Genomic DNA, 26,231 nt, shown 5'->3' with positions numbered 1-26,231 from the left:
CCCACGACAAAATCCAACCACCAAGCCCCAAGCCGCGTCCTATCGATACGCGTTAGTCCCTGGCAAGTGCTGTCGTAAATCCCCCGCCTACACCCACCGTATTGCGATTTTATGGGCCTTTTGGTTTTGGAGCTCTGACTCTGGTCCCTGTCCTCAGTCTGTCGTCCAGCAATGACGCTGGGAGCCCACCAGAACGCCCACACAGGCTTACGCTGGTCTCAAAGATACTCGATCAGAGTTGACGACTGGCGTGACTGGCCGGTCTTTGGTTCATAGAAATGCTACGGAGGACGCAATTGTTGCCCACTGTGGTTGCCGTTCATCCATCAGGACGGGAGTTGGGTGGTTGCCATGCCGGTCTGTCGACCCGCCTTGCCGCCTTTTATGGATTCGAAGAGGGATGCAAAGCATCTCGCAGGCGAAATCACGTTTTCTGAGGCCATTAATCAGAGAAGTGTCTTGTCATGTTCGGTTACAGTAGGCTGCTGGAAGACTTGAAGGTGCGCAGGGAAGTGGAAGGCCACCTGGACGCCTATCAGCCAGCCAGCTAGCCACCTGGTGTGCAGGGCACTCGGGCTATCTGCTTGCGTGATACAGGCTTCGTGGATAGCGAGAGCCGCAATGTATGCCCAGTACTGGCAAAGATGCACAATGGATCAATGCCTAATAGAGTCGCCAGCAAGAACGAGGCGAAATCCGAGAGAGGACAAAGCAACAGTGAGCCACTTTTGACACGGTGTCGCGTCGAGGATTTTGCCTTTGGTAGAGCAAGGCCAAGTCAAAGGTGCAGAAGCGAGACGCGCGATAGAACCGTGGCACATTGACCAGTCGCCTCCAGCCATCTTTGACGCGGAGATGTCTCTGCGTCTGCAGCTCGGCCAGTGTCGGTCGCTTTTACGACGGGACAAAGTGGTACCTGCATAGGCACACGCATTAGAGGTTCCGGCAGTGGCTCTACAGAGTCTGAGACATGACTTCTTCGGCGTTGTACAAACTTCGAGACTTGAGGGTGGCAGCCGACGGAAGCAGCCAACAACCCCTCACCTCAACTCGGGAGCTTACTGCACCCTACAGACTCGCCACCTTGGCCCGAGCGATCGAGAGTTCCGCAACGCATGTGTAAAAGAAAGCAGCAGGACCACAAGATTTCACAGAATGTGTGATGATCACTGATCCGTGGCCACCGTCAGCATCGGCTGATATTGAAGTCCTTGTCACGGTCCAGAGGGCACGCGCACTACGCACTACGTAAAATGTTTCCAGATTTGCCAGTAGGGATTCGATTTCAAACTTGTGCAAAAGGTTCTAGGACCTACAATGATGTTGGCCCCAAATAATAATATTAGGCGAGTGGTCACGGATTACTGAGGCACGAAAGGTTATGATGCTAGGTAGTGGTATAGAAAAGATGTCTGTGGCCAAGTCCCAGAATAGATCGCCCGTGGACTGGCCGGTTCGAGACACGCAGGCCTCAGCTCATCACCAAGCTGGGCATTCAGGGCGCGTGTGTGATTGGCGTCGTGGGCCCCGCGGCTGGTCCAGTCATGCATCAGCGCGTTGATGGGCCGTGACGACTGGCAGCCAACGGCCTAGAAACCCTGGCAGGCTGGCAGCACTGGGCGAGACGGAGCAGGCAAGTGAATTGAATGGCAGATGGCATTCCGAAATATTGATTCGACAAAGATTTGTGCAACCAGGCCCTGTTAATGGGGAGCTGTCGTATGATACGACATGCTGATTTGCCGCAGTCGAGTTTTCCTGCCCAGGCGCGGTATCTACGTACGGAGTACAGGATAGGGTCAACAGGCCTGTGGTCAGGGCCAGTCATGATGCAAAGGTCTGATCCGCCGAGGGCGTGTCGTGATCGACATGTTATGCTCAATACTCCGTAGGTTCTTTTTGGCCACAGAGGGGCCATTTCCAGCGCCTATCCACACAACCACCCGTACGTTCAGACTGTTCGTTATGTTGTGTGTACAGCAGGCGGAACGAATGACAAGGTAGTGTTGAAGCGCTGTCTGGTGATTCACTGGACTTAGGTTGCCAATGGGATCATGTCGAGGGTAGAGGGTAGTGTGGGATGCCCATCATAGGATTGCTCGCATCGGGCTCTATACAGACCATCACACTTTGATCCACCTAGACTGGTCGACCTATGGATGAGGATTCTTGGATGACAGTGTATCTAGGCGGATGGAGGTGCGTCATGGCCTATGAAGGAAAAGAAGCAAGCAGAGAACAGAGATGGTGTGGTGAGCAGCAGAGTGCAATTTCCCGTGCATATCAGTGATGCGTGACAGAAATGGCAACGTCAGCCAGCACAGCCCAGACGTCGAGTGTCGACACTTGAGGGTTGGGAGGGTTTCTCACCACCATCACCACCATCACGACTCGCACCACTGGCAGCACTGGCACCACTCCCTCCACTCCCCTCCACCAGCAGCTTCCCAGACCAAAGCCCGAGGGTGTCGATCCAGTTGCTGCTCTAAGGATGCGGCTGGCAGGGGGTGGGTCTGGCTAGTGGGTGATAGGCTTTGAGACGGGCTGGGCTGTGGTGACTGTGGTGAGACCTTGGTATCCACCACGCTATCCTCACCACCCTCGCCTGTGACATGGGTCATCGCGACGGACCCGAATCGCAGCGCCCGTTCCTGCACACATCCACCTTGCCCCATCCAGACGGTGATCCAGGTCGGTGGGCGAGGGCCACAGAACAGACAGCCCGGCCTCAGACTCTCAGGCCATCTAGCGATCTCTCTTATGGCTCGTCCTTGCACCCACCTCTTATCCTCTCTCTTCGTTCCTCATATCGAGTCAAGACGCTCTTTTTTTTGATCCCCGCGATCTACACCTTCTTTTCTGTTATATCTCTTGTTCGACCAGGCCAGTCCCGGATCTTGTTCACTTGTCCTTGTACCACACCGTGTACCAGTATTGCTGAACAAACATCCAGTCCTTCCTTCCAAAGCCTGTGCCAACATTGTATAACATCTCCATCGCTGAGCATTCTTACTACAACCTCGGAACCATCACACTCTCTCTCACGGTTACCAGCAGCCTACTTGCATATACACATGTCCAGCTCGTAGCCAGGAGAAGCAGAAGCATACCAGTGGACCCGACCTGATCTTTTCTTGTATCAACCTATCTACCTGTACCACAACTTGCAAAGAAAGTCGATATTTCTTCGACCTCTCAGACTCTCAGACCATTGCAATGGAGACTCCATACCCAATGGCCGCGCAGCAAATTCAATTCTACCAGTATCGACCAGACTCGGATGCACGACATAATGCCGTGTTCACGCCGATGCCGAGTGAGCAGCCTGTGTACAGCCCCATGGCACACTATCCTCAGCATTTCATGCCACCCCAGTACTGGCCGGCACCTCAGTTTGCACGAGGACACTTCCTCCCACAGCACATGATGACGCCCAAGGCCTCACCACCATTGACCCTTTCGATGCCAATGCCCAAAATCGTGTATGACCACAACGGACAGATGGAACATGGACACTACCTGGAGAGCAGGCACTCTTCACCTCCGACCCCATGTCTGTCAGCTTGTCCCAGTACGGCCAGCAGCCCACCAGCAAGCAGCATCACACAGACCCCAATTCACCACATGCACTCATCAGGGTATTTCAATCTCCCTATTGATCAATCCAAAGAGGAAATGCAGGCATTGCCTCTGTTGGACGACTGGCAAGGAGACAATGGACGTAAGTGAATCCCCGAACCCTCAGCAAAGCATCTACCCTACCTACCTACCTTTTTTCCTCACTTGCCGTAACATAATTTGTCGGCGGTGAAACTGTGCGAGCATGAAACTGACCTGAGATTGATTGCCTGGTTGCAGAAATTCACATTTTCCCCAGCCGAGATGCCAAGATTCTTCCTAGTTCGGCTCCTGCCACAGTTGCCGTCGTACCTGCCCCAACCAGGAGCCTCAGCAACTGCACTTCTCCGTCTTTGAGTCCCGCGACGCCAACACCATCACCTCAATCTCAATCTCAATCCCACATCTCTCCGTCCGTGTACCCCGTCGCAGAGTTTGTCAACCTGAGAGAGCTCACGTCCACGTCCTTTGAGCCTGCCGTCGTCGTCCCCGCACATGCCCACGGCTTCCCGCCCCTGCCAACCCTCACTGTCGAAGACGAGGAACCCAAGTACGCCCTGCCTCCTTTCACACCCGAGCATGACATTCACGATCCCTTCACGCTGGCCGACAACCCCTCCTTTGACACTTCATTCTCGACCGAGTTTGATTCCGAGGACGACTTTGGGTTTGTCAACTTCACCAACGCCGAGATTGCATACAACGGTGACAAGAGACAAAAGCTATCCTTGAGCGAAGAAGAAGACTTTCTCTCTGTCCACAGCTTCGGATCATTTGACGAGGAAGATCTTGCTGCCAACTGCGGACTGCCTTCCCCTCCCGTGTCTTCCTTCTCCGAATCGGCCTCTTGCTGCTCCAGCAAACAGACCTCGCGCAAGATGAAACGCTCCGATTCTCTCCACAGTGATTTTGAATTCCAACATCTGGCCGACGCTGATGCTCATCACCACTCCCACGCCGAAGGTCATCATGGCACGCCCAATGGCACCCAGGACCATCAAGATTCTCCAGAGGACAATGCCGTCTCCGCTCAAACAGACGGCAACTCGTCTGCTGCCCACACTCCTGCCACACGCCGCGGCCGCAAACAATCCTTGACTGAGGACCCTTCAAAGACATTCGTCTGCACTCTTTGCTCTCGACGCTTCCGTCGTCAGGAACACTTGAAGCGACACTACCGATCTCTCCACACTCAAGACAAGCCATTCGAATGCAATGAGTGTGGCAAAAAGTTCTCTCGATCTGACAATCTCGCTCAGCATGCTCGCACCCACGGTGCCGGTGCTATTGTCATGGGCGTCCTTGAGACCGGTGAGCTTCAGCCTCATCAATTCGACGAAGATGTGGGCCATGTTCTGTATGAGGCTGCACAACGTGCTGCCCTGGCCTCTTCCTCCAGCAGTGGTTCTGAATCATCTTCTTCAGAGAGCAAGCGTGCCCTCAAGAAACGCAAGCGAGACGAATCCCTGTAAATATCCACTAGTCCCTGCGACTCACGAGACACAAGATCACGAACTCCAAAAATATTTACAGAGAAGAAGCTTGTTATCACAGACGACGAAATGATCCTTACGAATGAACAAAGACCCTTTGACCAGACCCTAACAAGACTTTTATTAACCGGGGGGTCCTCTCTGCTGCAACAGCCGTGGCAAATTTTTCACCAACCAGATGACAGTTGATATTGCAACAGCGCCCTGGCACTCAAAATGGCTACATGCTTGGATGATGGCACCAAGGTGTTGTGCATCGCTTGCCGAGCTGGACTGGCGGTCCGGGCTTAAACCTAACGACCGACGTGTATTCTATTGCCTTTTTGGGCTACAATGGTAATCATGGAGATGGGCATGAGACTGGCTGTACACTCTTGGATGGACGCTGTTGCTGCAATTGCTGCTCGATGGCTGGTGTGGTGCGGAGGATGGGTGGAATGATTTTTCTTCAACTTCTTCCAGATTGTCTTTTCTTTCTAAACATTTTTTCCCATTGATTTCTGAGAGGGTCATTTCAACTGTTGTGGATGAGTGCGCGAGGTAGACGCGAGTGCGAGAGAACAAGCATAACACACGGGGCACGAAATTATCAGAGCGTCATGTGCCACACTGAGGGCCCGTGTCTGTACCAACCACCCACGCACACTTGCTGTGCCATGTACTGTACTACTAGAAGACTGCACTATTATCAAAATGCATCGAGTTTGAATTATCATCTATTGAAGATAGACGAATGGTCGACGTGGCACCCCTGGGACCAAGAGACTGGGTGATTCGTTTCTCAACCTTTTAGTGCTAAGTTAGACATGGTAAGACACGTGGGAGCAGAAGAAAGAAAATGGTCACGGCCCATACAATGATAAGTCTACAGGGGCATGGGCTTTACACCATCACCCGTGACATGGTGACCTGGCGCTGTATGTACTCCGTACAGTAGTTTGGAAGCCTGGGGCCTGGGCCTGCAGGATAATCGATACCGATACCGCTACGTTATCGCTATCGATACCAACGGCCACGCCATGAACATTGTGGGATCACTGGGGGCCCGCCCCTAAGAGATAGACTTGATAACTGTCCATGATTCTCGTCTTGGTGTCTATGCAACCAGTGTCCCAATGGTCAGGGGTTTTCGTCCATCGGTGAGCCAGAATCCAAAAGAGGTTTTCAGAAGCGACCCTGCAGTGTACCGTGCCTCTGCCCATTCATGCTCATCGCATCGCTTCTTTAGAGCTGGCTGCGGTAGTAGCAGGCATTGATCGAGTCGAACGCACATGGGCCCCATCAGTGTGCAGACAATCCTCAGAGAAAGAGTCCAGGAAAAGGGGGATGCATGAAAAGTCTCTTTTTTTTTTCCTGCGACCATGTCTTGTCGACATCATCGCAATTTCCCAACCCGCCGACATCGACGTCAAATCGGAGTGGATTCTGGGTCATGGCCAGCTTCGGCAAGGTACCAACCGTGCCAGTCTTCTGCTGCCGAGCCGCCTTGAATGTCGTGTAGTTGGCCCCCCACCAGTCCAAAGGTAAACGCCCATTAATGGTATTTCAGTGCTTACCAGTCAGCCACATTTTGCGTGGACCTTGTTTTCCGGAGGACCCAAGCCACGGGATTCACGCGTACATGAGAGTCGCGTAAAGAACACACAGAGATATATGGGTACGATACCTTTGTGGGCACGTATGGTAAGGCATGGCATGGCTCATGTGCCCAAGTATCCCGTTCGGATCTCTCCAGGGCGGCGTTGTCATTTCTTCCTGTCGTATTATCCGCTCGACGAATTAGTCTAGGCGAATGCGAAAGTGAATGCAGGTACAGACAAACGTGCCGTGCTCCACGCCTCTATTCGTGTATCCGTATTCATCCCCGTGAGGCCGCTTGCTTCAAATTCCCTAGCCAAAGCCTCAAATCGCCTTGCGACTGGACAATTCTTATGACGAGGTCTGCAGCGATTCTACCTGCATACTACCTCGACAAACAACATGCCCGCTGGAACCCCCCTTGCCCCAACCATAACAGTGACCGTGACTCAAGCTTCCGTGGTAGTCTGGGTTAGTCTCACATGGACTCTCTGTGCTATTCTGACTAGAATCCTCTAGGGCTATTCCGACGACTGCTGACGAGTTCTGCATGTCTACTCCGTAGGCAACGGCGTGCATTACTACCCCCACTGAACTCGCCTGACAAAGATGACAATAAGTCCTGGGGGAAAATGCCATTAGAACAAACACAAGCGACACACGTCTCATACTTTGAAAAATCTGACATACTCTGTTCTATTTCTGTTCAATCTCAAAAGAGACATTGCAGAAGCTGTGGGATCAAGTTGAAATCCCCACATCGTCGACATAGAATTCTAAACTCTCAGACTCTGTAATTTTTATGCCTTCGTGCAAAAATAGAGTTGTGGTACTGGCAACGCGTGGAGAAACATGTCCACCTCATCCTCCAAAAAAGTCCCCGGGTAAACATGCGTGGTCTGGATACGAACCACTACGGAACGCGTCCCGAAAGAGAAAAAGCTTGCTTCCTTCAACTTTGCCCGCGCGAGGCGTGGAGGGGTTGACAAGAAGTTTTCAGTGGCTAAGCAGCCACCTCATGGTGAAACGAAGCTAGTGCAGGGGTTGTTGGAGGACCTCGAGAAGATCGAAGACTGCCCACCTGCCCCTCCCGGTTCCTGGCCATAGAGGATCCAGTTACTCACCTCCAACTAACTACTGGTGCTACTGCATGTCTGCATGTCCCATGCTGGAAGCTGGAGCACAAGGTCTTTGGAGGCTTGCAGATGTAGTACCTGCATGGAAAAGCATATGGAGAAGAACCTGTCTTGGTCAGGGGCCCCTCATCCGCCTCTAGTCAATCGATAAGGCACAATCAATCGATACCACCAAACCCCACTGAGAACGCGAACCGAGGATGCTATATCCAGTACCTCGTCGGGTCTATCGCCGTGTCGCAGGTCCAATGCAGGTGATGGATGGCCACGAAAACGGCATGACTTTTGCACTGAATCGAACGAGACTGTGCACGCGCGCGTCTCCTCGAGATCGACCTTTGGCGGCAGATGACGTGAGATGTTGTTGTCGCTAGGCCATTCAACACTGAGACGCTGCGATCACCTCGTTGCCGCCAGTCGGTGCCTTAAAGCCTGACCTTTGGTCTGTTTGCTTTGCTACGCGCCTGTCTATGCCACCCGCACGCGCTGCTGGTAACTATACAGGTAGCCGCTCACATGGAGCCGCCCAGCAATTTTTACGATACTTTGTCTTGCCATACTTTTTAACTAGAACCTGGTTGTAGCCGCCCGCGGAAACTACTGTTGATCTGGCTGGCGGCAGGCAATATCACAACATGGAGCAATGGTCCCACGCGGTGTGCCGGCGGTAATACTGGGTCACATCAAGGTCGTAACCACTACAGAGGATACATCATTATGCGCCCGTTCTTAACCCATCCTGTATTCAATGTCATGGTGAGGACGAACACCATGACTTGTGACTTGCATGGAAGATCCATGGCCTGATAACGCTTGTCCGCAGGTTCGCAACGTGCCCCTCCAGACCTTGATCAATGGTGAATGCCTATTGTCTTGCCGACTTGAAATCAGCAAGGTGACAAAGACTGAATGCTTGCCAAGATACTGATCAATGATGGAAATCCCTCACCCGTGACATCTGAAGATCCAAGAACACCTTACGCCCTATGCGATCTTAGAACACCTTGGTCTACCACGGAATGCACTGACCTGGAGCTTTGGCGTGGACGAGCAACTCCTCCGGTCTTGTGTGGCCTGAGGCGTGACGGTGGCAGGGTACGTGGGTACATGCCAAAAGATACAGACATCGCGTCACTGTTTGTCAATACAGCCTTGAGTTGTTATCCAGATACGCGACTGTGGGGTCCATCCTCTCATCGAAAAGCACAGACGCCAGAATCTGGCACAATCGCGTCACTATTTTGACAGGTCTTCGGATACTACGGAGTACTAGCTATGTCCACTACTGGGGGGCGTTCTCCATGAGCCCCATGGACCCCTCCTCCAACTTGTCTGCCACGTCGAGCCCGGGCCTGGGTGTGCCCAGATCTATCTCTCTGACAGATGCCACCACCAACGCGCTTTTGCCTCAAGTCTCAACTCTCGCTTCAAGTCGGATAGTCATAGCCAAGGCCAACCGTTGGCAGCCTGGATCGGTGCCATCTGACGTCAACGGCAGCGTCGACGTTGACCTATTGCTTGCTGGGTCCAAAAACGGTTGGACAAATGCGCGTCCAAACAATGAAGTGCATGGCACGATGCTAAGGCCAGAAAAGAGGGTCTGCTTTGTTATCGCCCTCCACGCGTCTTCACCTGTCTGCGCGATAAATGCCGTTCCATGGACAGTCCTAAAGTCAGCCTCGGTGATATGCTGGGCATTGGGATCCAAACAAAGCACTTCGTTTAGCCCATTTCGCAGCCCGTCCACAAGAGAACTTGACTCGAAGTTTTCCGTTACAAGGACTGTGGCGAAATCCGTTTGGCCATGCCTCGTCGAAGGCCAGCCAGTTCCTTCTTCCTGAAGACTAGCTTTGATGTTGAGCACTGTCAGCGAGCCCCAAGGGTAGCGCTGGGTACAAACGGTCGCTCGGCGATGTGAGTTGGGACTCTTGGGAAGATGTGCCACCCCAAGGCTCCACCATTCGATGGGTGCGTCTCGCGGCAAAGCTGTCACAGCCGCAGAGATGTAGGGCGGCACCCAGGGCTCGGGAGATGGTGGGACTAAGAAGATGCCAGGGTCGGGGAGCACATGAAGGTGTTCTCCTACCGTCACTCTTGACAGATTCGATTGGAAGCCAGCAGAGCGATTGAATTGAAGATCCCAGGCATCTAGGTCATCTCTCTCATGCCCATCATCTTCGCATCTCCCAGCACCTGGTTTAGTTCCTGTAAGGTGAGCATGTCGCCAGAGCTCGCAACCTGCCGATGCTCGAGACCCAGGTTCGCTCTGAGACTTGTAAAGAGCGACTCCCCACGGCCAAACATCGACCTCCCGTTCTTGTCCAATACGCCAGAGGTGTTGCAGGCTCAATACTGCCTGATCAATGAACGAGCCGTCCTTGACTTCCATACTTTGTGGCACCAAGGGGATTTGCCCGGCGACATGGACGATTTCAATTAGTTTCTCGTCATGGACACTGCAGTTGGGGTCTTGCGGATCGTCCAGTGGTTCACAGACTGCCTGACTGTAGGGACCGATGTTGGCAGGTGCCCAATAGCTCCGGCTTTGGACGTGGAGCCCACGCAGCGAATCCCTCGAGCCTAGATTCAGGACTACGCTGAGACTGACCTCGACACCTGGTGGAAGTCGGCAAGCAAAAGTCACCCTTGCTGGAGGATTGGGCTCGCCCTCGCGGAATAGAGTTGCATAGATTGAGTTGACGACCCCGAAATGGGAAATATCTTGGAGAAGTAGTGTAGTTGAAACAATATTTGAAGTCGTTGGAACCAGTTTCAACTGGCCATGGTACGATTGTAGCATTTCTCGAAGCTTTTGAACAACGCCCTTCATTTGATCAGCTGCCGAGCTGGACATGCCTTTGCTCCGGTCTGATGGGTCAATTGTGATATTGCTTATCACCAGATTTCCAGCGCTCAAAGTTGCGCTAGCCCTTATGATCATAGCATCGAAGTTGGGGTTCGAAAGGGCAGTTGGCAGCTCTGCAGATGGATCTAGTGGTTGTAGAGAAGCCTCAACAAGAGAACCTAGGATAGCAAACTGCGGGTCCAATCCATCTGGAATGCGCAACTGGTCATGAACCGCGGTATCATCACAATCGCACTTGTCCGCCAATTTAGCCCCAGCAATCTTGAAGTAGCTAACACCGCCTTCATCGGCGATAGTGAGGCTATTCGTCTCAGCGATATCGATTCGATTTTTCCATAACGGACGAGGCCCGTTGATGGCAATCGTCTCGTACTCCCCGCCCTCGCCAAGCACAGCTCCACGGAGCCAGAATTCTCTATCTGGGAAGAAGGGGGAGAGGCCATTTACAAGGCGAGTCAGAGTGCTGTTGTCACCAACATTGGCCCAAAGAAGCCTCTCGGGGATGCCGCCACTGGCAATCTTAATGATCCGAGCGTCACACCCGACAGCCGCCATGTCCTGCAGCAGACCACAGATAGAATCAGCCCGACCTTGAGGGGGAGGTAGGGCAGGATATTGCCAGAGATACGCTAGCGGCGTAAGACCGAGGCGGATAGCGACAGATTCGACCCTCGTTCGTTGATAAGTGGACAGTATCGCACCCGCACAGATAGCATTTGCCTGGGGATGATTCCGTTTCACCTCTTGCAGCAATGGAATTAAGTCTTCAGTCTCGTCCAAGGCAGACTTGGTAGGGTCATAGTATCGGCCAGTCTGTACAGCTTTTCCTGAGATTGCCCTTCTGTACAGAGGTAATTCAAGGCATTGGGAATAGAGGGGAACGAGAGAATGACCAACTGTCTGGTACATGAAGCTGTTGAGATCCTCTCCTTCTTGAGGGTGGTCGGGGTCCACACAGGCGGATGATTGCGAATCATGTTGAGGATATAGATTCGCCAACGCTATCAGTTTATGACCATGATGAAGGCAATGAAGGAGAGTATAAAGAGAGTCCTTCCCACCAGATATCAGGGCGATGACATTGAGTGAGGAGGTCATTTGAACAGGGTCTCATGGCAAACTAGGGTTCGACGTGCGTGAATTCACCTCATCTCTCAATTAGAAACCTAAAGCTCGAGGGAGTTTGTTTAGAGATGCTTGCCGTGCTGGGCAAGTCAAATCCAACCCGACGATTCGCTCTTTTTGTTTTCTCAGACATTGAAGCCGAACTGCATATCACGAATTAAATGCTCCACCCTAACTCTCAGATGCCACGGTCGAGCATAGGCACCATTACTACAATCCTCATTCCTCAACATCATCTCTCATTGCTACTACTACACCTCGCAACTTGACACGACAATGTTGTGTTACCACATGACTTCACAGTGTCCTTTGTAGAGTTGACTCTCGACCATACCATCTCCCAAATGGAATTTGTTGCTGGAGTCTGAAATAACGCACACCCACCATCGTCACTGGCAGAGCTCAATGAGATGCCCACCTGATGTCGTCACTCCATGCTGGCCAGGCAGACAACGAAGAGGTGGAAAATGCGATGTTACCTCAGATGCCTAGATGATGGTCTAGACTGGAGAACGCACCGTACCGGTAGGCTTTACCAAGTTCAGGCTCGAGGCACCTGAAATAGATCACTTATTGACGCTGTGACCACCTATCTCAGTTGGAGTTCCTACTAATCTGGCTGTGGACTACATGGCCCGTGCTCTCATACAGTCTAGATGCAGACAATATGTCCCTCGACCCGGGCAATTCGCTCACCTTATTACAGTACAGTGGACGCAAAGGTTCGGGGATAAAGGTCCCACCCGGATCGCTGGAGCAAACGACTGCGCCCACCGTCTGACCACGTGCAAACCTCTCTCCCTACATACCGACAACTAGTACTCCGTAGTGTTGAGAGGGCGGAGTATTCACAGACCACGTTACCTCCATGCGAGATATTGAAGGCACTAAAATTGTTACAATGATCCAAGGCTTCTAATTCTTGAAGATGTTGTCCAAGGTCTATCAATGGACATGAGGTAAGTTCGGCCGGCAATGATATAAAGGTCGTTGAACAACCCGACGACTGGACGAACCGTACCATCATCAACGAAGCCCCTTTGACCACATTCGCCAGAGACATTCACAACCACCGAGATTCATTTGATTAAATTTCGTCTTAACCACCCACCACATCATCTATTCAAGTCGCTCAAGCAAGATGCACATCAAGTCAACGCTTATTGCTGCTCTCCCAGCCCTGGTGGCAGCAGCACCAACTGGGAGCTCCGGCCAGAATCCTGACGCACCAGCGACCTTCCCATCAGCATACGGTCTTGTCATTGGCTCTGACATCCAGCCCTTTCACTTTGAATCCATCAACGCCAACAGTGGCAAGTTTTGGCTCAACCTGCCGCAAACCGTCACTTCATGCCCAGCCAGTGTTGCTGTTCAAGGATCATGCCCTCCTGGAAACGAGACGGTGTTCCGCTCTGCGGGCGATATGGCCACTTCGGTGCCAGGCGGTCAACAGGTCTATGTCTTGCCATCTGGCGAGATCCTCTTCACCGGGGCACACGCAAACGTTGTTCCTGAAGGTGCTGTTAGCTCCCCCTTTGTGTACGAGTACACGCCAGGCGCAGAGTATGGAGAGGTGACCACGTACGCTTTCGGTGCGGATGGATTCATGGCCTGCCCAACGCATGGTAGCATCGCCTACCAGGTATATGCCAATGTGCCCAACGCATGGGTACCACTGGGTGATCCGTCCGCCTGTGTCTCCGTTGCTGCGTTGGCAATCCCCTACAATAATGGTACCATCGCTGCCTGGCAATATGACTAGATCTGAGCACAAGGTGCAAAGGCGCGGTTGTGGGTTTGCCGAAGTTGACGTGTCAAGCGAGAGAGGATACTGCCAGGAGTTGCATGGATTTTAGATATGTTTTGCATAGCACAGGTGTGATTTCTGTGTGGGAAAGTATTGTGGTATTACAAGTAATTCGATATTGGAATCAAGTTTATTTCTAGACAGTCCATGCACGCTGGTGATGACACTCTTCAACTCTGTGATACTCAAGTATGCATGTCAAGAGTGTCTCAAGGCTTTGGGGACCAATTAGAGCTTCGGTGTATCTTTGAAAACGTAGAATGCCTGAGACAGTATCAGTTTGTGGGTCTCAATATGGACGGCTAGGACACGGCTGGCATACCTCTTGGACACACGTGGCTATTAATAGCCCATCCTTGGTATAAATCTTAGAGTGTATCATTCCTCTTCCATCCCGCGCCCAAGGTGAAGTGACCTCGACGTAGAGGAGATCGTCTGCCCGGAAACCACCGTGTACATGGAAGTGGATCGTGTGGTTAAGGCTGGTCATAATCTTCATGTCAAATGGCGTACGCTTCCGTTCATAGTCGCCGATCTTTGGCTGTCCATGATTGACCTCGTGAATTCCGAGAGGACAATCCATGACGTGGTAGTCTGACATATGAATGACGGCAAGAATATGGGCTGCGTCACCTGTTGAGGCGCGCATGGGCGGGTCGATTTTGGCAACGACAGGGGCAATTGTGGTTGAATGTTCTTTGGGTGTAGCGTGCTCATGTGGAAGCCTCTCAAACTTCATGAATGGTCCCAAGTCGGTTTTCGAGCCTTCAAAGTCGTCCAGGGTAATTTCTTTGATACGCTTCTGGATCTTGGTCTGAGTGGTATGCTGGAATGCTTTGCCGCTCCATGCTGCACCACTCATAAAACTAATGGTACTGGTGACCACAGCTTTACCATCCTGCTCGATGGTGACTACCCGAACGGCGAAGCGCCGACCCTGGCTTAAGCGTTGCACTCTGTAGATGAGTGGCTTGTCGGCCTTGGGACCAATAAGAAACTGGGTATGAAGAGAGTCGAGGACAAATCCTTCGGGAACAGTTCTGTAAGCAGCAGCGGCAGCCTCTGCCATCATGACCGGACCCGGCACATTAAACGTGATGAAGAATACCCATGGCTGATGTACATTTTGAAAAGTGTCCTATGAGTTTAGTTTGTATGAGGAAATTAGTCTCGAAAGGTGAAACTTGGGTGCGCACTGGTGCAATTTCCTTCAATTCAATATGGCTTTCAAAGTCCAACTCGTTCCCTTTGGCCATGATTAGCGGTTGGATGGTCGATTTCTTATAACAACGTAGTGGTGGAGTCCATAAGAGAGTAGGATATCGGTTGGAGATATGGGGTATCGATTCAAGTTTAAGTATGTTGAAGAAAAGAATCTGAGAAAACGTTATGTTGAGATCAGACGAATGGAAAGCATCTATTCTGACGATCCTCCTTGTAATAGGCTCCTGGGTTATGACGATGAATAGTGCCTTGGTAGCTACCTTGGTAGGAATCTACGAGTATCTATAAAAGTTGCGACCGAGGCGGGCAACTCAACCACACCTTCGGGCAGGAGCATCTAAACTGTGGGGTACTGGGGTCGCGGCTTCTTTGTGAAGGAGACCGAGGCATTCTAGGCTTGGCAGAGCGACTAGTTAGGAAGTCTTGTCACTAAAAGCGGCATTCAAAAGATATAACCATCCCGTGACTTGGTGTAAAAGCAGCACATGTAAGGAAACCTTGGCATTTGGAGATCCGGCGACGTATGGTTTGGCTGCAAACAATGAAATAAACCATGTGAGGTTGATATCGGATATCTACAACGAACTGTCATATACAATCATGCGTCTGCTCTCGCTGCTGCCACAGGCAGTGCTACTGCTTGGTGTCCTCCACAATGGCGTTTCCGCCGCTGAGTGGTCTTTCACCGAAGGATCAGTGAGCGTCCAAGGCAAAGGAGCAGGCGTGGGAGGAGGACTGAAAGAGAAGTCAGCACATTCACTCATTCAACGTTGCCGACTGCGACTAAATCACTGCGCTAACATTTCGATCCTAGGTTGACCCCGTCGAAGCCTGTGACGAGTCCTATCAAGCTTGGGCCGGTCGATACTCTCAAGGTTGTTCTCACTACCCAAGAGGGCAAGTCGACCAAGCGACCTCATCAGGCATTCCTCCTCCTGCAAGACCCTGCCACGAACCTAGACATCTCCTACCCCTTCAGTGTCAAAGAATCGGGTAAAGCCAAATTGGATTTGGTGGGCAGACCTCCCTCAAGACTTGTATATTGTGGCCTGCTGATTCTCCATGCTTAGACGCACAAAGACCTTCCCGTGCAGTTCCTCCGCGGCTCGTCTCCCTTGACTGCCAGCATTATCCTTGGTTCCTTTGGTACATCCGAGGCCTTCAACAGCAACGCCTTCTCCCTCAGCATCGATCTCGAGGGGAGCACAACTGTTCCATCCACCGAGAAACCTATCAGATATGGAAAGAGACCGGAAATACACCACATCTTCAGGGCAGACCCCAAGAGCCCCAACATCGTCATCACCTTGACTTTTCTCGGCGCTGTTTTGGCCACATTACCGGTCCTGTTTGGCGCGGTAAGTGCGATTCTTCGTCACAACGAAGCTGAGATCTGCTCTCTGACCAGAAGTGCTAATTGTTCTTAGTGGCTATATCTTGGCGGCAATGTCGACCACGTCTCTAAGGCACTGTCAGACGCCCCGTTGTCTCACACCCTGTTCGTTGGGAGCATCATCGGCATTGAGGGCGTCTTTTTCCTCTACTATACCACCTGGAATCTCTTCAAAACCCTCCCCGTATTGTCGGCGATCGGACTTGTCGCATTCTTATCCGGAAGTAGAGCCCTCACCGAAGTGCAGGAACGACGGCTGGCAGGTCAACGCTGAGGATGACCCTAAACACTGAAAGCATGTATAACCACAGATGGAGTTTACTCTAAGATATATTGGAACTTCGATAAAAGTTCTGGAAGCTCGCACTTTGACTCAGTCGACTGGTCCTGGTCGCTTCTCACGATAGACAACCTGATTTTGTTCTACTATACAATGGATGGTCCGGAATGTCACGCCTCAATAGGGCTGACTCAAACCGATCGCTCATTATACCCTCCAGTCCATTTTAGGGGCCGCTGTCACGTCTTGACTTTGACTTTCACGACCTTGATGGAGACGAAAGAATCTCCCTCGCAATCTTGCTCCGCGCGCGAATCTTCTCACCATTGAAAAGTAGAACCCAGGGAACCAGGGTCAACAAAGCACTAATGCCTCCCAGCAAGCTACTGGCTTGAGGATAACCTAAATTTGTAAACATCTGGTTGGTGAAAAGAGGAAAGATTGCGGCCATGAGGTTGCGCATGAATCCCTGGGCCGCAAGGGCAGAAGAGGCATAACGATGGTAGACATCGGCAAGATAGTTGAAGACAGCCAGGTAGATGGAGAAGATGCCAATCTGAGCACATCCGATGGCCAATACGGGAGAGATCCAGTGGATCGACGACGAAGTGGTCCAGCCAAACCAAAACAATCCAATGGGCAATAGTGCAGATTCGAGACAGGCAAAGTAGAGCCGTCCTTCAGGGCTTTCTGATAACTTGGGCCAGCGACGCTTGGCGAGCTTTTCTTGGTAGATTGACAAGATAGCGGCAAGAATGGTGCCGATGGAGACCGCGGAGAAGACCGCGCCATTCTGCTGAGTATTGAAGTTGTGGCGGGTAGTGAATACCAGAGGGATGACGGAGAAGGTCATGTACAAGACAGCCCAGGCAAAGGAGGCCCAAAGGGAAAAGAAGAAGACCACTGGCTCGGTTGCAAGAAGGGTGAAGGGGAGAGTGAGAGAGACATAGAGCATCCTCCCAATCGACGATCGATTCTCGTCTGCTTCGACCTTGTAACGGACCAGTCGTGAGGTGCCCGGGTCAGGTTTGGGTTCTTGAGGTGAGGAATCCCGCTTTTCCAGCTCGTCCAGGTACTGGTTCAGCAACTTTGCTTTCCGGCTGAGAAGGACAGATCCTCTAGTTTCGCTAAAGAAAAAGTATAGAACAAAAAGCAAGAATCCCAGATAGATGATCTGATGGTAGTAAACCCATCGATAGTCGACCCTGCCGATGATGAAACCAGGCACCAAAAGGCCAAACCCGGTCCCGGCCAACGCTGAAGCACTGTAAATGGCCATTGGGGCATTCCTGTCTTCGGCATGATACATGTCGGAGATGACACCGCCAATAATGGTTGCAAAGGTGCTGGCACCTGCTCCAACAAAGAAGCGAAACACGAGCATGACGGCGAATGACGAGGTGACCGCACACGCCACCTGGCCGATGAGGAACATGATGGCCGATGCGATGAAGACAGGTCTTCGACCATTGATCTCGGAGAAGGGGGCGAGGAACATTGGAGATACAGCGAATCCCATAGCCCAGGCGGTGACGCCAGTCGCAAACGCCGTCACTGACAAATTCCACCGCTCTCGCTGAGGCTCGGCGGCAATCGAGTATGCACCAGCGCTGTAGGCGGCACAAAATGTACAGCAGCACGAAAGGATCAGAACGGTGAGTTTGCGTTTTGAGCCCCAACCAAATGGGGACTCGAACTTGCGAAGATTTGGAGGGGGCGTGGCGTCTGGATGTGAGGACGCATATTCTTCCAAGGGAATGACGCTTTCGAAGGTAAGGTACTGGTACCTGATACCGTGACTATCTTGCATCGTGACTGGGTTCTCATTTTGAATAGGTACATTGTCAACAGTCCAATCTCCGACTATTGGTACTGGTCGTTCGACAGAGGCCATGCTTTCGGCGTCGGATTTCTCATGTTGAAACTTTGGGTCAGGATGGGACATCAATGTCCTTTCAACTCGTTCAACCATGTTCTTGCGCAGCTTGATGAGCTAGCTGCAGACGTCATCTCATGTTACGTCAGGTCGATGGCAGAGCAGTCGCTCGGTGTTGTTCGTATATACGGAGGCTCGGGAGGGGAAGTCGAGATGTGTCGCCAAAGGGCGTCAATAGATGGACTGACAAAGCAAGCAACAAAGAAGTCATGAGCCAAATATGACTCGTCAAATGTTTGGGATTGACAAAAAGGCCAAAACCCCATTCCCATCATCATCCTAGGCGGAAATTCTCCCATGCCAATGCAGGATCTGGATGTACGACGTGCTTGGTGTGCCAGGGTTCTCCAACTTGCATCCCCACATGAGCCAAAGGTGGCTGTCCGGGTAGGGACTTCGAGTGAGAATGGTGGCAATCAAAGTCTTCTAGATGACAAAACCCCGAGTCGGATGGGGCGTGCTTTTGGGGATGGAAGTGCGATATCTCGACCTGATTGGCTTCCTAAAGGATCTCTGTTAGGCCCCCGTTGGAGATGTCCACCTCGCCCGAGCAATGGCCGCGGTTGCAACGGACAGTCGGTACGAGATATAGCCTTGCTGTATGCAAAGCCATTGGCGTATAGACTGCATTGTTTGCTAGACATTGATGCATGGCTCTCAACGTGAAGGAACTGCAAGCGAGGTAAGCTGCACAGGCCGAGATAACCGCAGCGCAGATCACTCGAGAGGGTGAAGGTCTCTTGCAGGTGATGAGCCATATGCGTCGTGCAAACAGTCCATCCACACAAACCATCTTGTCAACATTGATCATGGTTGTTTTGGTAATTGAAACGACAATCTGGCCTTTGGGCCTTTTGGAACAGGTTGCCTGATACAAACCCTGACAAGGAAGGAAGCTACGACGGAAAAAGACATATTGATTCACGGAAGGAACGGCCGGGGGGTCGCAACTGTCAAGTTTTCAAAACTGCACCAAGGACCTTTGATGTGTCCAAGGCTCGTTGCTGTCATTGCAGCCTCAAATCTCGTCAACGCCTCTAGAAGCTCGCAACTGAGATGCTCAACGCAGAACTTGGTATCAAAGTGTTGATCTACTCAAATTTGAAACTCTCATGACAGCGGGATGTCGCCCTTTCGTGATCCCCAGTGACAAATACCCCTCCTGACCAAATGACCATGCACCATATCCCAAAACATACTAGATCTCGAAGCTGATGATGAGCAGCTGTGCGCGTTTTAGATTCTCATCCACATGTTGATACATGATGCGTCAGTGGTGAGAGTGCTCATTTTGTTGTCACCAAAGACAACAACCACAGAAACGCCGGTCGTCGGTGACCTGACCGTCTAAATCGAAGAAATCGCGACAGCAGCCGCGACAGCCGCGGCTGCCCAGCCCACAGACAGTGTGGTGGCACGGTTTTCGATGTTGATCTCTCCAGAGACCGGGACTGGCTCGTATGGTGGAGGTTCACTGCTGTCGAGAGTTCCATTCCAGCAGAAGCGGTTGAAACATTGAGTGCACGCCTCGGGAACCTGGGTGTCGGTTCGTTCAAGGCTACGACTCAGAATTGCACAGCCGACGCATGTGGCCCAGGTGTCGTCGACCGTGCCGTTGGCCATCGTAGCCACATTCATGCCGTTGAGAATGATGGCGTCTCGATAGGTGTTGTTTGTCTCGAGGGAAAAGGTGGACATGTTGCTGAATGTGACATAAGGTGAATTGGGAATGTAGACGACCAAAGGGACAAGGGCACCGTTGGTAATGTTGCTGGTGTTGCATCCAAAAAAGGTCGGGTGAGTATTCAATCCGAGATTCACAATGGTGTTTTGGTCGGGGATGCTGGGGAAGGCGGTTCCATTGGCGACATCGGCCAAGGAACGTTGATAGGTGGCCACCAGAGCGGTGGCGTTGGGCCAATTGTAAATGGTATCGGCAGACGAGTCAATGGCAAAAATGACATCGACATTGCGGTTGGGTTGGATCAGTGGATGCAGGGGAATGTTTTGCAAGTCTTCGCCCCCATCAACCAAGGTCAGGCGGGTGGAATTGGCCGATGGATTGGTGGCGGGGTTGTAGCGATAGAAGGGATTGGGGGTATAATCAGCAATGTCATTGTTGTCGGCACTGAGGGACGTGAGGAATTCGGCGAGGATGTTCCTGAGAGATTCAGGAATGTCTGTACCATTGAGGTTGAGGAGGAATTGATTGAAGAGCGAGGATGAGGTACCCATGATATAGCCAGCATTGTCGAATCCCACCACGCAGCGATCATCATCGACAATGTCACCGGCAGTGAAATTGGTGCCGAGATACTGTGTGGGAATGAAGCCATAGGATGTCGGGTCCCAGGAACCCATTTCAAATGCATTGAACTCGTACACGGTAGTGTTGCCCGGTATCAGGGTCTCGCCGGGAGCGCGAGCGTCGGCAATGATGATGGGAAATGGGGTATCGCCGTTCTGGAAAGCTTCCGTCAATGCAATAGAGGACCAGGTATACGCTGGGCCGCCGTCTGTAGCGTTGATCAATTGGAAGGAGAGCGCTCGACCCCAGATATCAGTCAAGCTGGTATCAAATCCGGCGCGGTCCTTTCCTCTTACGTCGCTGGCCAGACTGCTGTAATATTGGGCAGTATTTAGAACCTGGATCCCTCGGGTGCTAGGCCCACTCAGGACCGAGTTCCCAAACTCCCAGACGGAACCTGTATCGTCGGCCTGGAGGGCTTCGACTGTGGTGAAATTATTGACAAAGATGGAACCCACGAGCCAGCCACCACCACTGAGGCCAGAAAGATAGGTAGCCGACTGCAAGAGTCCTCCAAGCTGACCACTGCCAGTAGTGTTTTCGGTGCGAGAATCGAAAGCCTTTAGAACGCCTGCACCATTCAGAAGGGCGCGCCAGCCACCACCCGAGACGGCAATACCAATATTAGGCAAGGCAGAAGCATTATTGGCGACCGAGTCAATGTATGAAGCAGCGTCAAAGTCGGGGATGTTCAAACGATCCAAGAAGGTGCGCATGGGTTGGATGGTGTTGTTCCTCCTTGTGGCTAGCCATGACGTCTCGTTAGGCGACAGCTCTGCGGCACTCCTGACCGAGGGCAGGTCGGCAGGACAGTCGAGGAAAGTCGGGGTGTACCCATTGGGAGAGTTTGGAAGGGCGCGTGGGACATTTCGAGCTGCGATCAACGCCTCGAGGTATGCTTCTTCGGGAGAGATGGCGTATGCTGGAGGAGGGAAGAGAGTCAGACGTAAGAACAGGAAGAGAGGGAAGGGAAAGGAGGGGGACTCTACCATTGGTGCCTGCCGTCAACAGGACGCTGGCAACACAAGTGGCAAGCGCAACTCTCATCATCCACCACGGCAGTTGCAGTCGTGAAGAATCGTTTCTGTCGAGTCTTGTCGAGATGGTCCTGCCGTCAGTATCAACGTCAATGGAGGCGAGATCAGTGGTAGAGGGCCAAAAAAAGGGAAGTTGCAAAGAGGAAATGATGGATATACTGGGTTGGCGAGGGCAGTGAGCAGTAAAAAGCTTTAGAGGGCCATGATCAAATGCGGCAGTGCCTCACGAGTGAAGCTGATCAAGACTTGATCCAAGCCTCAGACAAAAAGACAAAGAGCGCAATATTGTGTACCCTTTCACGAATGATGCTTGACACAAATAATGACAGTGGGACCATGGTGCACCGAGGGTGGAACTGATAGGTAAGGTCTGTTCGCAAGGCCTTCCATCCACTGCCTAGTAGAAACCATGGTGACATGTGGAAACAAATGTGCGTCGTGCCACTGGTGCAGCTGAACAGAAACGAGATGCGTTCGTATTAAGTCCGCAAACAAGCCGATTCATCGTACTTAGAATCATAGGCGTAAATGTTGATGGTCAATGGGTGGTTTAATCGGGAGCGGGGGTTCAATGGGGGTCTCTGATGATGTCAACCACGTCCCGCGGGCTCCGCGGACTACCAACATGACGCCCACAGCGCCCCTTACCAGGCCGAGAGGCCCGCCGTGAGCCCATCAGCATGTAGGTACCCATAGGTACCTAGGTACTGTAGTAACAGACACTCGAAGCTTTTCAAAAGGTGTTTGAAGCTCTGAAAATCCCGCCTAACCACGTAACTATGAGTGGCTATGCGCACGTTATGTCACCTGCATTAGTTGCTACGGATGTCGCCGGCCTCTGAGTACCCGAATGCAGCTTCATTACGAGTATGCATGCATGAGCTCTCGCCTAATTGAAACGATGCCAATCTTGGCCAAGTCGTCATATTCATCTTGTCATCTCATTCGTGCACTTTGCTAGGGATCTTCACGAGTACGAGAAAGAATGCTCGCGTTGGACAGACCACTTGCTCTAACATTGTCTGCACCAAGTTTGTTTTGCAATAATTTTGCTAGTTAATCATCAGTGCAATTTTCCAACCTTTCAGTTCTGAAGGACCCCCAAAATAAATGCCTGCCGTCTGGCAGTGACTGGTCACGTGCACTCGCCATTGACGAAGTCATCACCCTTGGTAAGAGACACACAAAACGTGCGGCAGAAGATCCAAGTCGAAGGTTACACCAGCTCTTTACACTGTCTACCTAGCCTGTTGGTGAACCCTCTGTTTAATCTATGTCGTCCATTCGTGTCCAAACTACAAATGTAAGCATAGCCATGACTGGTAGAGGCAGCCTCACCGGTGTTCATGATCTAGTCGACTCGCCCACCGTGTAACCTCTCGCCACACCTGACCGTCCTTCCTCGATCGCATTACCAACATTGGACTCCTCGTACCGGACCTCCATGTCGCTACCCAATCCTCTCCACGTGCGCTGTTGAGAGAGGTATTCAGCCGCAGGTGAGGCGACGCCATTGACCGTCACAAGGTCGCTTCGTTGAAGCTTGATCACCGTGGACGACGGATTTGATCCCACTGTGCGACTGCTTTGCATCGGTCTAGTGCGAGAGATGTATCGACCCGTTCGAAGGTCGAACTCAGGTGGTTCTGATTCCCAATCGTCGTCTTCATCGTCCCCAACACGCTCTTCAGAGGCATGCCTTGGATCATCCCTCCCTGCGTGCCTAGGCACAGCCTTTGATGCCGACTCTAACACGTTCTGAAAATCGCCTCGCCACTGACCTGTCCATACTCGCTCCTCGTCGCTCTTGAGTGCCAATTCCAACTCGAAAGGTGTAATGACTGGTCGGTAGAATTCTTTGCTATCGATCAGTGAACTTTCCCAACATCCAATCACGACCCATCCCCCAATTTCGGAAAAGTTGGCCACTTTGGACGGGTTGAGTTTTCCCACCACCACCAAATACGACTTTTTGCCTGCCGAGGAGACCAGCCGCCTGATGTGATCCAGAATGCTCAGATAGTTCTTCACTGAAAGGGTGTTGATCAAGATTCCCCACGTCGACACAGTGGACAGTGACGTGATCAAAGCGTATCGCCGACGGAGAAGCATTTGAGTTGGCCGATCGACGTCAGGTCTACCGCTTGCTTGGTTTGAAGTGTGGAAGATCTTGACGCTGGCCACCCGCGAGGTCAAGGTCAGTAGCAATGCAGTCGGTGGCTCTGAGATGTGAAAGAGGTGCCATTCAGAGAGTGTGGTGGCATCTTCATCAACAGAACTGGGAACCGTGCGATTGGGGATGGAGGATGAAGGATCATGAACAATGGATGCAGCAAACACGCTCTGATAGCCTGCTTCGACCAGTATTTGTGTAATAGGCTCGACATGAGTCGCATACGGAGCATCAGCAGTGAGGATGACTTTGGCACCTAGATCTGGGAAATGACCCTGAAATTGGCTAATCACGTCTTGGTGGTCTAGATTCATGACTGTGAAGATGTGCAGCACCGGTAGCCTCGCTGTGGGTGAAAGACATGCCCTTCCATAGTGAATGACCGCATCCGCGTCAGTGTGCTCTGCAGCAACCTCGTCCACACAGCATGACCCGTACGACGTATCGCCAAGGATCGTCAGCTTCACAGGTCCATTGTCTTGGAGAGACAGGCCTTGAATATTAGTATCGGCCGGCATGACTGGCTCCTTAAACTGCTGGGTGGCATTAGCACCGCGCAATCCCCGTGAGAGCATCTGAAACACTCGCGACGAGTGAGGTAGCATGTGGTCCGGAAACTGTAGTGCTACCCGCCGCCATGATTGCTGCCGAATCTCAACCAAGGTTCTCTGAATTTCATAACGTGTGTGTATCTGATCGTCCGTCAAAGCGTCTGGTGGGTGAAGAACGACATCGTCGATGGTCTCACTGAGGATATGACTCTCTGGCGTTGATAAGATCGGCGCCTCGTTGATCTGCCCTGCCATATTCCAGGGGTTTTTCTTGCGGAAGCCACACGTCAAATGGCGCACGTCTAGTTCATGTCGAGATGATCACCCTCAATTGACGGTTGATGTATATCAGGGAGAATGGAAATCAGCATTGATTGAAATCTTTGTCCAGTGGCTAAACAGCATGTCTTGGCGAGAATGAGGCGAAGGCCCCTCGGCCCCATCGCTCATCACGTGATATCACCTGGTTTGTTGGATACCATCCCGCCTGTGGACCAAAGACCAAATATATACTGGGACGGAACCACTTCGTCTTCTTAGCGAGGATATCAACAAAACATCTCAATGGCGATTAGCAGGACCGCTAGTATATCTGTATGATGAGAACTATAGGGCCGGGACTGTGTTGCTCACGTGACCGACAACGTAGCAGAAGTTCCATCGTGATCCTGGCATATGGCGGTCCTGGAGTCCTGGCCTGATCATACGGCACTTGTTTAGCTAATCTATCTTTAATCTATCTTCCATGGTTCGTCAGAATTCCGTATATACGGCGTCAATCGTGCCACCTCCTTGGAGATCTCGGCCTTGACCTGCCCATTGCCGAGGAAGGCCCACGTATTGCGAGTGTGATATCGGAACTCGTAGTGTTCCCATCGAACAAACTCAAGCGACTTGAGATAGTGCAAGTTCTGCATTCCATTAGGCACGAGTCTGGTGACCACCCCCAAAGACATGACATCAACTTACTGAGCCTCCCCACATTATCAACTTGTTCCTGGCAGTCTTACTCTTGAACCAGCTAATCCCAGGGTTTCAGTATCCCATCACACTGAGAAGCTCGATGTACTCACCTTGTACAGTCCGCATTCCAGACAGTGCGTTTATGCCACTCATCAATATGCTGATACAGGTCCTCGATCGGCTCGGGTCGGATCTCCAATGCTCGAATGTTCTCATTCTGAATCCGATGCATACATTGGACGATATAGTTGACGCAAGCCTCATGCGAGTTCAGAGCTGTGCCTGCGGCCCAGCTGCCCCGGAAGCCGTTGATAGTAAAATAGTTGGGAAACTTAGCCACTGCCATGGAGAGATACACCTTAGGCAAAGGATCAAACTCTTCATGCATATCCACCCCATTTACTCCGAATGCCTTAAAAGAAGGTTTGAAAGTGACATCAAACCCTGTCGCTGCAACAATGATATCGACTTTATGCAGTTTTCCGGTCACGTCCACCAGGCCTTCTGCATTGATGTGAGAGATTTCGTCGTGAACCCTGGTAACATTGTCCTTGACAAGAGCCTCTAGATACCCTTCGCCCGGTGTAAGCCGTCGACATCCAGGGGGCCAGTGAGGAATTAGCCGCTTTTTGAGATCTTCATTTCCAGGACCGATACGGCGTATCATCTCTTGTCGCATGCTTTCCTGAGCCGCCTTGGATACCTCGGACCCGGCCAAGAACAAGTCAAACATGCCATTAAAT

The 26,231-nt window shown here is 51.8% G+C and overlaps 8 protein-coding genes across 8 annotated transcripts; 3 read left to right on the top strand and 5 right to left on the bottom strand.

Annotated features, from left to right (window-relative positions):
• Positions 1-2,771: 2,771 nt before the first annotated feature.
• On the top strand, positions 2,772-5,826 carry PV10_01979 (uncharacterized protein). Its single transcript, XM_016366246.1, has 2 exons — positions 2,772-3,721; positions 3,859-5,826. The coding sequence occupies exons 1-2, from the start codon at positions 3,217-3,219 to the stop codon at positions 5,088-5,090; spliced, it is 1,737 nt and encodes a 578-aa protein (XP_016225764.1). The 5' UTR covers positions 2,772-3,216; the 3' UTR covers positions 5,091-5,826.
• A 3,298-nt stretch (positions 5,827-9,124) lies between these two features.
• PV10_01978 (uncharacterized protein) lies at positions 9,125-11,889 on the bottom strand. The gene has a single exon (XM_016366245.1). It carries the CDS (start codon positions 11,787-11,789, stop codon positions 9,234-9,236), a length of 2,556 nt encoding a protein of 851 aa, XP_016225763.1. The 5' UTR covers positions 11,790-11,889; the 3' UTR covers positions 9,125-9,233.
• A 702-nt stretch (positions 11,890-12,591) lies between these two features.
• Positions 12,592-13,788, top strand: PV10_01977 (uncharacterized protein). The gene has a single exon (XM_016366244.1). The coding sequence runs from the start codon at positions 12,958-12,960 to the stop codon at positions 13,576-13,578; it is 621 nt and encodes a 206-aa protein (XP_016225762.1). The 5' UTR covers positions 12,592-12,957; the 3' UTR covers positions 13,579-13,788.
• A 63-nt stretch (positions 13,789-13,851) lies between these two features.
• PV10_01976 (acyl-CoA thioesterase II) lies at positions 13,852-14,695 on the bottom strand (the record flags this gene model as incomplete). Its single annotated transcript, XM_016366243.1, has 2 exons — positions 13,852-13,887; positions 13,946-14,695. 2 exons carry the CDS (start codon positions 14,693-14,695, stop codon positions 13,852-13,854), a joined length of 786 nt encoding a protein of 261 aa, XP_016225761.1.
• A 711-nt stretch (positions 14,696-15,406) lies between these two features.
• PV10_01975 (uncharacterized protein) lies at positions 15,407-17,105 on the top strand. The gene is made up of 4 exons (XM_016366242.1): positions 15,407-15,593; positions 15,662-15,860; positions 15,918-16,205; positions 16,275-17,105. The coding sequence occupies exons 1-4, from the start codon at positions 15,448-15,450 to the stop codon at positions 16,512-16,514; spliced, it is 873 nt and encodes a 290-aa protein (XP_016225760.1). The 5' UTR covers positions 15,407-15,447; the 3' UTR covers positions 16,515-17,105.
• Positions 16,780-18,414, bottom strand: PV10_01974 (uncharacterized protein; the record flags this gene model as incomplete). Its single annotated transcript, XM_016366241.1, has 1 exon — positions 16,780-18,414. One exon carries the CDS (start codon positions 18,412-18,414, stop codon positions 16,780-16,782), a length of 1,635 nt encoding a protein of 544 aa, XP_016225759.1.
• Positions 18,415-19,803: 1,389 nt separating this feature from the next.
• PV10_01973 (uncharacterized protein) lies at positions 19,804-21,756 on the bottom strand (the record flags this gene model as incomplete). Its single annotated transcript, XM_016366240.1, has 1 exon — positions 19,804-21,756. The coding sequence occupies one exon, from the start codon at positions 21,754-21,756 to the stop codon at positions 19,804-19,806; it is 1,953 nt and encodes a 650-aa protein (XP_016225758.1).
• A 1,287-nt stretch (positions 21,757-23,043) lies between these two features.
• On the bottom strand, positions 23,044-24,852 carry PV10_01972 (diphthamide biosynthesis protein 2). Its single transcript, XM_016366239.1, has one exon. The coding sequence runs from the start codon at positions 24,778-24,780 to the stop codon at positions 23,146-23,148; it is 1,635 nt and encodes a 544-aa protein (XP_016225757.1). The 5' UTR covers positions 24,781-24,852; the 3' UTR covers positions 23,044-23,145.
• Between the last annotated feature and the right edge of the window lie 1,379 nt (positions 24,853-26,231).

This window comes from Exophiala mesophila, assembly GCF_000836275.1.
Source record: "Exophiala mesophila strain CBS 40295 unplaced genomic scaffold supercont1.2, whole genome shotgun sequence".
Lineage (NCBI taxonomy): Eukaryota > Fungi > Ascomycota > Eurotiomycetes > Chaetothyriales > Herpotrichiellaceae > Exophiala > Exophiala mesophila.
The sequence above is the reverse complement of the archived record's forward strand: the minus strand, read 5'-3'. Positions and strand labels throughout refer to the sequence as shown.